Here is a 13,601-nt window from a genome sequence, read left to right on the forward strand (position 1 = left end):
GGTCTGTCAAGTCTGGATTTTGGGCATAGGTAGGAAACAGTCACAAGTGTGGTGGCCTCAGATGCAAAAAGTGGGAATATCATGTGCATTTGGGTGTAGAAACATACTTTTTTATTTATTTAACTGTGCAGAGATGTGGTGAATCTGAAGTCCTAGATGAAAAGGAATCTCTGTCTTCAGCCTCCTTGACAGGTTCCAGTCTGCCTGTTTTCCAGAACGTCCTGCTAAGGTTTTTGGATACACAAGCTCCCTCATTATGTGAGTATGAACCAATCTGTATTCCAGAGTTGCTCAGAAGCAGCTGGTGTGGCCTGGTGGCTGAGGTGATTTGTTTGCTGTGGTGGGTGTTTCGGTTTCCATGATTATCAGCTCTGTTTGCAGTGCACATTTATTCTGAAGTTTTCTGTCTTGTTGCAGGATACTTGGATACTTTTGTGATTTTTGATTTCCTTTCTTCACAAAAGGCAGATTGTCAGAAAGTATGTTTACTTCTGTTTAGGGGTAATTACTTGTACTGTGTGCATATTTAATGCCAAACGCTTGTCTCTTTCTGACCCATTCACATTCAAAGTGAGTGACATAAAAATGACACCCAGGTGTTACAGTCAAAATCTGTTGGGTGACAGATAGAGGATTGAGGAAAGAGTCTTTGTTCATCAAGGGCTGCTCCATGACATATCTTGGTCTGATAAAACTGCCTGATAGCATAGCTGATGTTTCTGGCATCTTCAGTACTGCAAGTTAAAGGATCATTTTTTCCTGATGTCCCTAAAGTAAAGGGGTTTTAAAGTCATTTGAAACAGGATACAGAAAACTCTCAACATCTGAAAAAGGAGAAACTTCTTAAAACTGTGTATCAGACTCAGAGGTATTGGCAGTGCTCTGCTTTCATGCTGGTGGTGACTCTGGCTTTAATAAACCCCCCAAATGATTTGTGTTGTTAAGTGTTGTGTTTCTAGTATTTCTGCTGTGTGGTATCAGCCTCCTCTGCCTGTAGAGCTCTGTGAGGCAGGGGAGGGAGGGAGCTGGGAGTGTTTGCTGTGTTGGAAATGTCCTTTGGTGTTTTGGATCACTGAACAAGTTTTGTGGTGTCATGTTGGTTTTACAGTGGTTGAGTTTGTGAGTCTCCAAAAATGAGAAGTACATGGGGCTATGTTTTGGTGGAGAGCTCACCTGGGCTCATGTGTGTGTGTGTTGGGATGCTCCTCCATGCAGCCCAATTCCTCACTCCTGAGGAGGGTTGGGGTGAGTGGGACCTGGGGCTGCAGGGATGGTTCTGACCCAGACCCCAGCCGCTCCTGGGCAGACTCACAGCTGCTGTGCTGCAGCCTAGTGAGGATTGCTAAACAGACTCAGCATTACATGCTGAGCTAATTCGAATGCTAAAGCATAATTTGCTTTTAGATAAATGATGATAATTTGAGTTTGGTAGTTCTTTTGTAGCCCGATAGACTTGATGTGGTACAAAGCTGTTTTCTGTTAACCACAATGTTGCAAACCTTTGTGGTAGAGAACAAGTCAAATTAAATACAGCTGTGACAAATGAAAACTTAATAGCAACATTTTATATGTTGTGTTTCTCTAGGCTTTGCTTAGTGCTGACAAAATAACATGCATCATTTTAATCATTGTTTTCCTGATGTGCATGAACATCTCTAATAGATAAACTACTCTGCACTGTCAGGCTTTAATGAAAATATTGCCTTTCCATCCTGGAGGGTTGGCATGCAGAGCCCCAGTTCCCCACGAAGGTTTTATCAGGTTTTGTGCTATGAATGCACAAGTGCTGTAGGTTAGACAGTAATTTGGGAGGAGAGAGGGCAGCATTTGGGTGGCTTGTTATGATCCAAACCTTCAGGTTAATATTTCTTCACACAAGGCATGTTCTTGGCCCTCTTCCCACTTTGGTTTAATTTTGAGATGTATTTGAACATTGTACTTGGCAGCTGATTCCCCCTGTCCCCAGCCAGGGCAGGTGTGTATGGGTGGGATGCTCTGGAACCCACTGCTGCCTGAGGTCTGTCCTGTGTCTGGAGCTGACAGTGAAACAGGACTGTGCAGGTTAAGTGGGAAATGTTTTTTTCTGTGGAGACAAACAGAAACCTGTGCAGATGCCCAAGATGTTTTTAGTAGGCCTTGAAAAACTAATGTGCTGAGCCTGTGATTTGGATAGCTCAAACCCAAATATTCATAAACTGAAAATAGAATTTAATTTTTGTTTCGCTTTTTCGGGTAGCTGACCCAAGCAGTGACCACGAGAAGACAGAATTTGTGAATCTGGTACTGCTGTTCTCAGAATTCACTCGGCATGATGTTTTCTCCCACGATGCCTATATGTGCACTTTGATATCTCGGGGGGACTTGTCTATCACTGCAGCTCCCAGACCATGTTCCCCTAATGGGGAAGCTGTGGATGGACACTACTCTAAGGATCACGAAGTGAAACTGGAGGTAACACTTCATGCTATTCCCACATTTGCTGTCTTGTTTCTTTAAGTGTGGGTTTTCACTGTAGCGTCAGCATTCCAGATATGAGCTATTGGGGTTTTTATTCTGTGTGTCATTGTCTCTTTCTCTTTGAGAAGGCTGAAAGGGACCCATTAGCTTCATTGCTGTGTATAGCTGTAAATATTGCTGGTTTGGTGCAGATGTACTGAAGTGGCAGCTCTCTGGTGATCTGAATAACTTGGCAGAAACAGACACAGTTCTTAATGACTTGGAGTGCTTGGGTTTACCTGTGATCAGTTAAATGGTTCTTCAATACAATGTGACTGAAGCTTGTTTTTCTCTCTGACCATTATTAGGATCATGGTATTATGGAACATATGGGCATTGACTCAGGAACCACTGGCATTTTTGATGATGTAGACAAGAGTGACTTTAAGGCAGATTTTGGTTCGGAATTTCCAGTAGGTTTGCCTTTGATTTTCTGCATGCCTATGATGCCTCTGCTTCCTGTGGCTGCTGTTGCTGTTGCCACTGAATGTCCCTCCATGTCCCCTCACCAACTTGCTCCTTCCATCCACAGCCCATGTCCTCTGGGATCCAGTCCCTGCTGTCTGTGTCAGTGCATTGCCTCATCGCTCTGCATCTCAGCTGTGTTCAGTGTGCTGCGCCTCTGTGCTTCCCTGCTTGTCCCCCTGCATGTTCACACTCCTCTCCCTGCTCCCCTTCCTGTCCCCAGCGCATTGAGTGCTGTGTGTTACAGTGAATGAACATGCAGAGCTCCCCACTTGTTTGAGGATGGCACTGATGCCATCTGCTTCTCAAGCGACAGTTCTATGTTTTGGTTCTGTCTTCCAAATCCGTTTTCCCCTCTTTTTCCTTTCCCTTTGCCTGATTCTGCATTACCCTTGAATTCTCTTGTTTCTTCCTATGGACTTCTTGTTCTGCATTGACTCCTGTGCCCAGACCTATCACTTGCAGGATACTGGGACCCTGTTTCTGCAAGATATCTCTCATGTTGGTGGTTTCAAGCACGTCCATGCCTGCCTACATTGTCTTTTGTCACCTCCCACTTCACCCTTCTCATTATTTCCCTCCGTTGCTGCAACAGCTCATCATGGTTTCTGTGTCACAGCAGCATGAGGGGTGTGGAGATTGCTCAGAATCTGAATGCTTTTCCCCCAACTGAATATCTCTGGGTTAAAACTTGTCTAATAACCATGAAGATATGCACAGAGATATAATGTGCACATGTATCTTAAATCCCAGGCTTGGTTATGATTGCCCTTGCTTTGTCTTTGAGAGACCTCAGATATTTAACAAGTTGCTGTGAGCAAGAACAAATCCTATCTCTGGCTGCAGCTGCTGCATTTTGAAAGCTGGAGGTAACACTTACCTTAAACCTTTGCTTTACATGTCTCAGATCTTTTCTCCGATGCCTGGGGAGTCTTGTGAGAACATGACCTCTTCCTTCGACAGAAGGATCTCAGTCACCAGCGAGAAGCCAGCCAAGAGGGAGAGGCTAAGAGAATTGATTTTCCCATCCAATTACGACCTCCTTCGCCACCTCCAGTATGCCACACACTTCCCCATACCCCTGGTGAGTGACCTGTGCTACTCCTTCCTCATATCCATGGTGAGTGACCTGTGCCACACACTTCCCCCTACCCCTCGTGAGTGACCTGTGCTCATGTGCATTGTGGTGCTGCCTCACAGGACAACAGAGTGTTTCCACGGAGACAAGTACAGTGGTCACTGGACTTCAGGAACAGGCACCACAGTAACCCACCATGACCTAGGGTCTAAGTCTTGCTAACTAGAACATTTTATACTGGACTTGTGCAAACAAATGGACCCCAAAATACTTGAAAGAAATAACTCTGACTTGTATTGGACAGGGTGGTGGGACAGGTGTCCCTTCCTCTTGCCTACTCTACACTGTTCCCAGCCTAGATTTTTGAATGCTGATGTGCTGTCTGCAGGCTCATGGGAGCTGGAGGAAGCCCTGAGTAACAGACTCAGCCCTCATGCCGGTGGTTCTCATGTTTTCCACTGTGCTGGAAAAAGGCCCCGAATACTAAACAGGACTCAAGTTGGAATGTCCCTAATTGAGAATGGTTGTTATTTTTAAACAACAATGACAGTTTTTTAACAATATCAAATCCTGTCAGTCCAGGAAGTGTCACGTGAGAGCATGATGTGATAGTCTCAGTATTCTTTCCTCTGAATTTCTTACCCCAAGAAGTTTGGCTTCTGTTTTATCACAGGAAAATTGTTATGAAAATGCTGAGTGAGCAGTTTTGAATGGTTGCTTAAAGCATGAGCCATATTTTGCCCATTTTACAATGGGTTAGAAAAAAAGGATTAGAAAAAAGATAACCTGATTTAGTTTTCTTTCTAGAATAGTTTTGATTTGCAGATGGAGCTAATCCTGGTAACTGGACTTTGCTCATACAAATTGATTATTGAGTATTCTACACATGCATTATTTTTGGAAGTATTTGTAACTAGAATATTAATAAACTTGGTTGCTGTTTCATACATTTTTATGAAAAGAAATCAAGCAAAGAAAACATGCTGTGAATACTTACACTTTTAATCTTCATTTTAAAATTGGCTTGAATTTTCTGAAATAACATGTTGTTAGCTTTTTTTTTTGCATTCATTGAAGCTGCAGCAAGAAGAGGCAATGGAACTTGGCAAGAGCTAGAAATTTATTTATAAAACGTGCAGGTATGTTGTAAGCAGATACAATAATGTCTAATCAGTCCAGCTAGAAATCCCTTTCTGGAGTAAATAATGCCCTCAAAAATGCTTTTGGGTTAATCCTATGTGTGAAAACTTTGCAGCTGAAGAACTGCCATTAAATAATTTCTTCACTTGATCACACCAAGTTGTTTTATATAGTAAATACATAATATTTAACTTAAAAAAGGTGAGTTCAGGTGTTTGCCATAAATAATTCTAAGGTATGTTTGAGTCTGAACACATATTCTGACGTGTTGCTGGTCCCTGGTGGGTCACCACCGTGGATTGAGCTGTTTGTGGACGGCATCATTGGAGGCTCTGTGTGCTCAGACCCTCTGTGTGAGTGTGTAACACAGTGATGGGGATTGATTGATCAAGTCTTTTCCTTCTGCTTGGGCTCACGACTTATCAGGAGTGTCATCAGCCGCGGTGGCCATGCTTGCAGTCACCCAGTGGCTGTCAGTGCTACAGGTGGGCACAGCCTCCTCCTGTGCTTCAGAGTCAGGACTGTGCATCTGCTGTTCACTGCTGTGCTGCACCTCTGTCTCTGTGAGAGCCTTTGTCTCCTTGGGTGATGCAAACGTCTCCGTGAATTTCAGCCTGAAGGACTTGGAGAGATGGTAATAGAGAATGGGGTCAAAGCAGAGGTTTGAGATGGCAAACAGCAAGGTGGACTCCTTAGCTTTGAAGAGAGCCCGTTTGAGGGGGCAGCTGGTGATGGTGTCGCTCTGGCTCAGCGTGTAGGGGATGCGCACGATATGGTAGGGCACGAAGCAGAGCAGGTACGCGGCTGTAACCAGCAGGATGTGGGTCAGTGCCTTCCTCACGCTGCCATAGCTCTCACTGTACTTGTGGCGGTACAGCTGCCTAACAACAAGGAAATTGGAAATCAGGATCACAGCTGAGAAGTTCAGGAATATTGCAGTGCATATGAAATTAGTGAACACGTGCCAGTCCTTCCCGAATTGCGTCTTGAGATCGATGCAGCCCACACCAGGTCTTTCTTCAATGTGTTTTATGGGGATAGCCATGTTGGGCACAGTGAGGAGCAGAACCAAGGTCCACACGACTGCAGACAGCATCATGGCAAACCCAGGCTCCTGGATGCGGTAGATCTTCGAGCTGTGCATCAGCTGGAGGCAGCGATCCATGCTCACAAACCCCAGGAATATGATCGATAGGTACATGTTGAGGTAGATGAAACAGGCTGTCACTTGGCAATGGAATATTCTCAGGTTCCAGGGCGCAACTCCTAGGTCAACAATAATCTTCACTGGCAATGTCAAAGTCAACAAGAAATCTGCAGTGAGGAGGTTGATTAAGTAGATGCTCATACACTTCTGCTTCTGATCCTTCTGTGTGAATGCCCACAGTGCGAAACAGCTTCCAATAAAGCCCATAAGAAAAATCAGGTAGTAGAAGTAGGTAAAAGGTTCCATTTCATCATGGACATGGCAGTCTGAATTGTTGCCTGACATTGTTAACTCCTTGAGTTGGCTTTGCTGAGGGGAGATATCAAGGACCTACAAAATGAACCAAGAGGACATCAATGACATCAACCTTTCCTGAGCGACTGTAGTTGTTCTCTAGGAATTTTGTTTGACTAATTTAAAGAAAAAAATGCAATTGGGAAGAAATGTTTCTCTCTCTCTTCCTGCTGCTTCTGAGATATTCAAGAGGGCTTTGTTTTCACATTGGAAAAGCTATGAATGCATTACGGTTTGTTCCTGAAAGCACAGAGTCTTCTGAGCAGCTTTTCCACTAGAGCAGCCTTTCTGAGTGTGTTTGGTTCAACATCCTCTCCAGCCAGAACTCCAGAGAAAAAGATTTGAAACTGTTTAAGCTTCTGGTTAATCATAGTTGTACTAAAACTTGATAATTTTTGAACACTTTGCCTAAGAAAAGGTAATATTTATAGTAGTCTTCTATGAAAATGCATTGGGAGTTCTGAGTGAATGTTCTGTCAGACTAATAAATGGATATATCAGATGGGTGAGCAAATGGTTCTGATCACTGCTAAGGGTTTGCAAACTGCTCTCTCTTCCCACTTGAGCAAATTAATTGTATGTTTCTATGAAGCCTTTAGAAAAAGCACATGTTGAAAGAGGCAGATAACAAGTGATTTTTTCCACCTCCTTTTTAGTCTTCACTAGAAGTTACAGGAAAGAAAAGTAGAGAATTTTGGTCCTATTTTAGCTAAATACACAGCCCCATGACAGAGGGGTTTGTGGTCTGTTTGCTGCACTGTCAGGCTGCTGCATAGAATGGCTTTGGGAAAGAAGGGCATGTTCCTTCGAGTTTCATGGATTGAAACTCCATACATTTATGACTTGAGTAGCATCAGTCTGCTATGTTTCTATCTCTTTATATTGTTCCTAATTTTAAAATACAATGTAAGAGAAGTACTGCAACTGCACATGTATTTTCTGCTGTAAAATACATACCAAGATGCGCATAATGTGTAAACCAAAATTTTTTCAGATACTCTAGCTGTTTAACATGGGGAAAAAAACAGTTTGATTTTCTTTCTGCCGATGTCTGTTGTCCTGAGAACAGGTAGCTGGGTTGAATTGGGTCTGGGTGAGGGCAGGCAGTGCTCTCGGTGTCTGGGCTCACTGCCGTGGTCCCAGGGCACTGGAGTTTCCTGTGCCGTGGCACAGTGCAGCTCAGCTCATCCTCGTCCTGTGCAGGGTGAGGAGGCACCAGCAAATCCAGCCCTGAGGGGCTGCTTGGACTGGAGCCCCTGAGGGTACAGCTGTGGCCGGGTGAGAGTGGCTACTGGCACTGGTTTGCTAAATGCCTGAGCCCAACCTCCTGTGTGTTCGGCACAGGTTTCAGGCTGTATATTCACGTAGGTCTAAGCAGGCTGGAACAGACAGACTGAAAGCACATACCTGTAGCTGTGGCCTGGGGTCTGCTGAGCATTGGTCTGTGAAGGTCTGATGTCGCTCAGTGACTGCTCTCCAGCCTGATGGCGTGTGACCTCCTTGGGCTGCCTCTGTGGGCTCTGAGCATGTGGCTGTGGTTTTAACTGAGCTGATTGACGCAGCTGAACCCAGCGCTCAAACAGCCAAATCACGTGGAAGTTACCCGAAGGAGCGGTGACAGACACACGTAAGTGCTCATGGAACAGCCCAGAGACTTCTCTTTCCTGTTCCTGGGGCAGAGGCACACGGAGGGCAGAGCCTCTCCACCCGTGCAGCTCCTCGAGCCCGAGGTGCTGAGCAGGGCAAACCCGGAGTGATGGGCAATGGGCTGTGGAACAGCCTGGTCAGATGTATTGCTGTGGCCAGTCTCACACGGTTTTATGGTTCCCAGTACATTTTTGTAGAGGGAAGATGATAAGAGGTGCTAGACCTGCCTGTGTCAGGTTGCTGACTGGGATAGAGAATGGAGCTCTGGCCTGGCTGACCCCTGTGGTACTGCCCTGTGCACTCTCTCCTGCTGGTTTCAAGGCTGAGGATTTGTGTTTGAGTTTACTATGTGTTCACAGATGTAAGGGTGATGAGATATGTGGTTTGGTCAGCCCAGTGTGTGAACTTTCTCATGTGACTCCCAAAAGTCCATCCAGTCAGTCCTGGATCCCTGACCTGAGGTTTTGTGTCATCAGTGGCTATTTCTTTGCTTTTGTTTGTAAACATCTGAAACTCTGTTCTTGCCATATCTCTCACATTCGAAATCTGTCTGGAACCAGGATTTTGTACTGTAGTCAGTCCTCATTCATTGTAATATTCCCTTATGAAGTTCCAGGCTTTGGGAATCTCACGAGTGTTTGTCCTACATTGAGCCCTAATTTGCAGATTTGAAGGCATGTAGGGATTTTGCTGATTGGAAATAACATTCTGAACCTTTGGACATTTGCCAAGCACTATTTAAAATCAAAATGACACATTAGGGAAGTAGGGGAATTTTTTTTTTGTTGTTGCTTTGATTTAGTTTGGGGTTTTTTTGCATGCCATGAGAGAAGTCTGACCCCATGCTGGAGGTGAGGTACTGACAGCAATACTGAAACTCCAGCTGTTGGCACTTGGTTCTAGCTGGGAATCCACAGGAATTTACAAATCGTGTACCAGAGCTTTGTGAAGGAACAGATGAAGAATGTCTGGTTTTAAGTTCACTCATAAGCTTCAAGTTCAGACCATATTTGTCAAAATGTTTGCAAAGCTTCATAATCTGGAGTGATCCTGTGTCCAGTTGTGAACAAACATGGACTCATTTCATGATGATGTGCTCATGCCAAACTGATCTTACCATACTTGTGGGGTTTTTTAAGCCCAAACTGCAGCACTGTCAGTTGCTTCTGTCTCTGTCTGTTGGTCTCCACTTTTCTGCAGAGTCAGTTTACAGCTCAGGAAACTTTTCCAGGTCTAAAAGACAAAGTGATGGTTGGATAAACCTTTACTGTGGAGCAATCTGCCCTTCTGTCGTGGTCTAACCCAGAACACCTTCCTGCAGAGTGTCTTGGGAGGAAAGCAGACCTGGGAAGGAGTTCCCAGGGAGTGTGAGGAGCTGTCTTGGGGTATCAGAGGTGTGAAAGGGTTAATTTACCCAGTGCTGAAAAATACTGGCCCTACTTCATCCAGCAAAGTGAGAAGCAAGGCTGGGGAGATGGGGCAGAGGCTTGGCTTGACACTGGTGTTATTTGGGACTTGTCACTCTCAGGGTGGGATTGCAGCAGGGTTGAGGGCACAGGAGCATTTCCTGAGTAGTGAAGCTGTAGGAGGCGCATTTCTTCAATATCAACCAAAAACTGGAAGTGTAGTGTCCCTTGTGAACCAGGGGGTGGATCACCATCCTTTCCCCTGGTGCCTACATGTAGCTTCTTGTCATTCCAAGGTTGTAATCTGGTTGGGCGAGGACACAACTATACAACATAAATGATCTTTTCAAAGCTTGCTAAGCAATTAAAAAGTTATTCACATATATGTTGTGGAAGTGTTTTTGTCTGTCTATGCCAGTGATCTTTCACAGCTGAGATTATGTGGATTTATGTAGCCAAATACCAAGCCCTGCTGTGTAGGGAGCTGAATGTTTTTGCCATAAATGACAAAAAATTTTCCCCAAAGCACCAGAGTCCCTTTCCCAGCAGGCTGGTTCTCTTGCTGGGAGGGCAGGGCCTGCAGAGCCTCAGTCTGACAGTCGAGAAGCTCTGAAAGGGCCATATAAATAATCTTTTATGGATGGTCTGTAACAAACACAACCAGAACTCAGCCTCCTCCTGTGGTCCCGGGGGGCAGGTTTGGGTTAGGGACCCCCAGGGCCCAATGGACACCTATGCTGACCCAGGCATGGGGTGCTGGTGCTCACTGGGATCAGGCTGGGACTGCTCTCCCGGCAAGTGGGAAACACGGAGGCAATTTTGCGCCACAAAGATGTGTGTGAACTCAGAAAAGGTGTCCGGAGCTTTAGCTGGAATACAATCCTGTGGGGTGGTAGAATCCTGCTGCTGCAGAATGCTGGTGTCAGACCAAGAGGAGTTACCCATAGCCTGGGTGAAGGTGCAAGGACCAGATGATTAAAAACCTTCCATCCTTATCTGTTAGGACTAAACTGAAACTCAGTGACAAGAAAGTGAAGCACATGGTATTTCTGTTCCTATACTTATTTGTTAAGTAAAATGAAAGCATTCAGCCTCCAGAACCACTGCCTGAAAGCTTCAGTGGGGACTTTATGCCCTGGTGGGTTTTCCCTGTACAATGACAAACTCAATTAAGAAAAAAAAAAGCTGCACTGAAGAACAGAGTTATAAAAGAGATTATATTTGTACAGAGCGGGTTGGTGGCTCTCAACTGCTACCTTGGTACAGACAGAAATGCTTTGTCACGATGCCAAAAGCATGGGAAAACCAACAAACCATTCCTTCTGGATTTAAATGTTCCTGGAGTTCCTAGACAAGCTGTACCTATGTGTTCCCGGGTGGCTCTGTGATGTTCTTGCCTCCTGCACCAGCAGGGAGGGAGTTGCTAACAGTTTGGTGTGGACTTGTTTGTTTTCACCAGGTTAGTTCAGAGTACTCCTGAGGAAGACGCTGCAGGGTAACTGTGCTATTTACTTTATAGTAGTTTATACTGAACATTGCATCTTATAGAAACATCCTGACATTTGGTGCCCAAGGGTGACAAATAGGCATGTGTAATTCTTAATTTTATAGAATGTTTCCCTTAAGAAAACTTAGATACATACATATTTTTTTCAAGGTTTTTTCAGGCTTTGTACAGATCTGTGAGGATTTGCAGTGTATATTTTTTATTTATTGTTATTTATTTATTGTCTTTCCCCCTCAGTTGTTGGCAGAGTCCTTTCTTAAGTTGTGCATTGCCTCCAGCCCTTTGCTCTGTAACCCAGTAGATACATGAGCTTTCCTTTGGAGTGTCATCTCAGTCCCCTTGGATGGGCTGGTGGAGGCTAAGTCTGAGTGCTTCATGCTGAATGTCCTTGTGTTGCTTCCAAGGGCTCTGCCCCTGCCACTGGTTGTTGCCAAGGCTGTCAGGCTGGTTTGGTGACCATCTTATGTTGTGTCTGGCTGGGTGAGAAACAGAGTAAATGAGTTGGTTCTGGGTCTGTTGGATGACCCTTTCAGAGACCCATGGCCTGGAGCTCCAGAAGTTGCTGCTCCAGGTACTCCTCTCGCTGTTTTTGAGGTCCGGGTGGGTTGTATCACACTCCAATGCAATCACAGCATCAGCTGAAGCACCCCATAGTGAATGGATTGGCACATGCAGTAATGGTTTTAGACAGAGAAACAGCACTTGGTGTTTTGTGCTGAAACTCCTTTGCTGTTTGTTGCTGGTTCTCATCTGCTGTTTCTTTGGGACATTTACATTCATGAGTAACTTCTGAAATGTGCATTATTGTGCAGCCCCAAACCTACATGGTGTTTATGCTTTTCTGAAGTGTCTTTGATCTCCTGGATTTAGAAATTTCACCCTCACGTGAAGCTAGAGATGCAGTTTTTGGTACAGCTTTTCTCTAAAGGGGATGCAGAGGAAGAAATAAATGATGGGGTCAAGGCAGACGTTGGCAGCAGAGAATATCAGAGTGAACTCCTTGGCATAGAACAGCGATTTCTGGGTCTGGCAGGAGAACTTGGAGCCAGTCTGGCTCACGGTGTAGGGGGCCCTGCAGAGGTGGTAGGGCACAAAGCAGGCGACAAACACAAACATGATGCTGAATATGTTCCGGCTGGTTTTCCTCCTGGCCACATCTGAGTTCCTCCGGAACTTTTTGTAAGAGCTATATATTTTTTTAGATATGGAAGTGTAAAATAAAATTAATAGGAAAAAGACAACCCAGAAAATCCCTATGCTAATGTAACTTGATGCTTCATGCCATTTTTTCCCGAGCTCACTTTTAAGGCCCATACATTCCATGGGATCACTGTCTTTAGTGATTTCATTAGTTAAAATCATATTTGGGAATGATATCAGCCCTAACAGTAGCCATATGACTACAGATATCACCTTGCTGTAGTTAACTGTATGGAAAAAGGAGGTGAACAAAGGCTTTACAATTTTGTAGTATCTGTCAAACCCAATGAGGCCAAAAAAGGTGATCCCAATGTACATGCTCGTGTAGAACACGACCGCGGAGTATCTGCACACAAATAGGTTCAGCTCTGGAGATGCAAGTCCTGAGTCGGCAAAGATTTTGAAAGGAAAGGTCAGGCTCATGAGGAGATCGGCCACGACGATGTTTTTGAGATAGACAATGAAACTCTTTGTGCTGGAGACGTGCAGAAAGACCCAGGCTGCCACGACATTCAGCGAGAACCCTGCCAGGAAGATGAAGCTGTAGAGCAGGGGAATGACTCTCGTTGTTATCACTTTGTTGTAGCTGCAGTTGTTTCCCAAGGAGTTTGTGCTGGAGTTGAACATTTTAGTCTCTTCGTTCCTAGAAGCAGAGAAAGAGTATCTCAGTAGGACAGAGTGGTGCTTGGCTTTCTGTAAATTACCATAAGTTTTCTACTCTTACTTCCAAAGAAGCTCAGCATGCCTCTCAGAACTGACCACATTCCCACGCCACAGCACTCCCAGCAGGGGTACAGAGTGGTGCCATCTCCCTTTCTGGTGGTGTTCAAGGGCATGCTGCTGCTTTGAACAGAGGATCCATCTGCTCCTCCATTTGACTTTAACCCATTGCCTTCTAGCCCTTGGTTGCCCCTTTCCTGCGGGCATGAGCTCATGTGCTGTGAACTGGGACTGACCCACAGGGATCTGGTGACTCAAAGGTCTAATGAGATGTATTTAAGGACCAGTTTGTATTTTTAGCACTGGTTTGCCAGTAAGCATGGAGGATATGAACATTCCTGTATGTTCTGTATTCAGATGTTCTGTAAAAACCCTCTTCTCCCAGTCAAACATGGAGATATGCAGTGTATGCCAATATATCCTCATGTTCCCTTGCAAGGA

At 44.9% G+C, this 13,601-nt stretch overlaps 2 protein-coding genes across 2 annotated transcripts; both read right to left on the reverse strand.

Annotated features, from left to right (window-relative positions):
* Positions 1 to 5,591: 5,591 nt before the first annotated feature.
* Positions 5,592 to 6,671, reverse strand: GPR171 (G protein-coupled receptor 171). Its single transcript, XM_009077705.1, has one exon. It carries the CDS (start codon positions 6,669 to 6,671, stop codon positions 5,592 to 5,594), a length of 1,080 nt encoding a protein of 359 aa, XP_009075953.1.
* A 5,389-nt stretch (positions 6,672 to 12,060) lies between these two features.
* Positions 12,061 to 13,067, reverse strand: P2RY14 (purinergic receptor P2Y, G-protein coupled, 14). The gene is given in 2 exon segments (XM_009077704.1): positions 12,061 to 12,119; positions 12,122 to 13,067. Coding segments are annotated over 2 exon segments (1,005 nt in total).
* Positions 13,068 to 13,601: the final 534 nt, after the last annotated feature.

Source organism: Acanthisitta chloris, unplaced genomic scaffold (assembly GCF_000695815.1).
Source record: "Acanthisitta chloris isolate BGI_N310 unplaced genomic scaffold, ASM69581v1 scaffold39336, whole genome shotgun sequence".
Taxonomy (NCBI): Eukaryota; Metazoa; Chordata; class Aves; order Passeriformes; family Acanthisittidae; genus Acanthisitta; species Acanthisitta chloris.

Bases quoted from the DNA above. Each gene is read 5' to 3' on its own strand.
- GPR171 (XM_009077705.1), bottom strand. From the start codon at position 6,671: ATGTCAGGCAACAATTCAGACTGCCATGTCCATGATGAAATGGAACCT.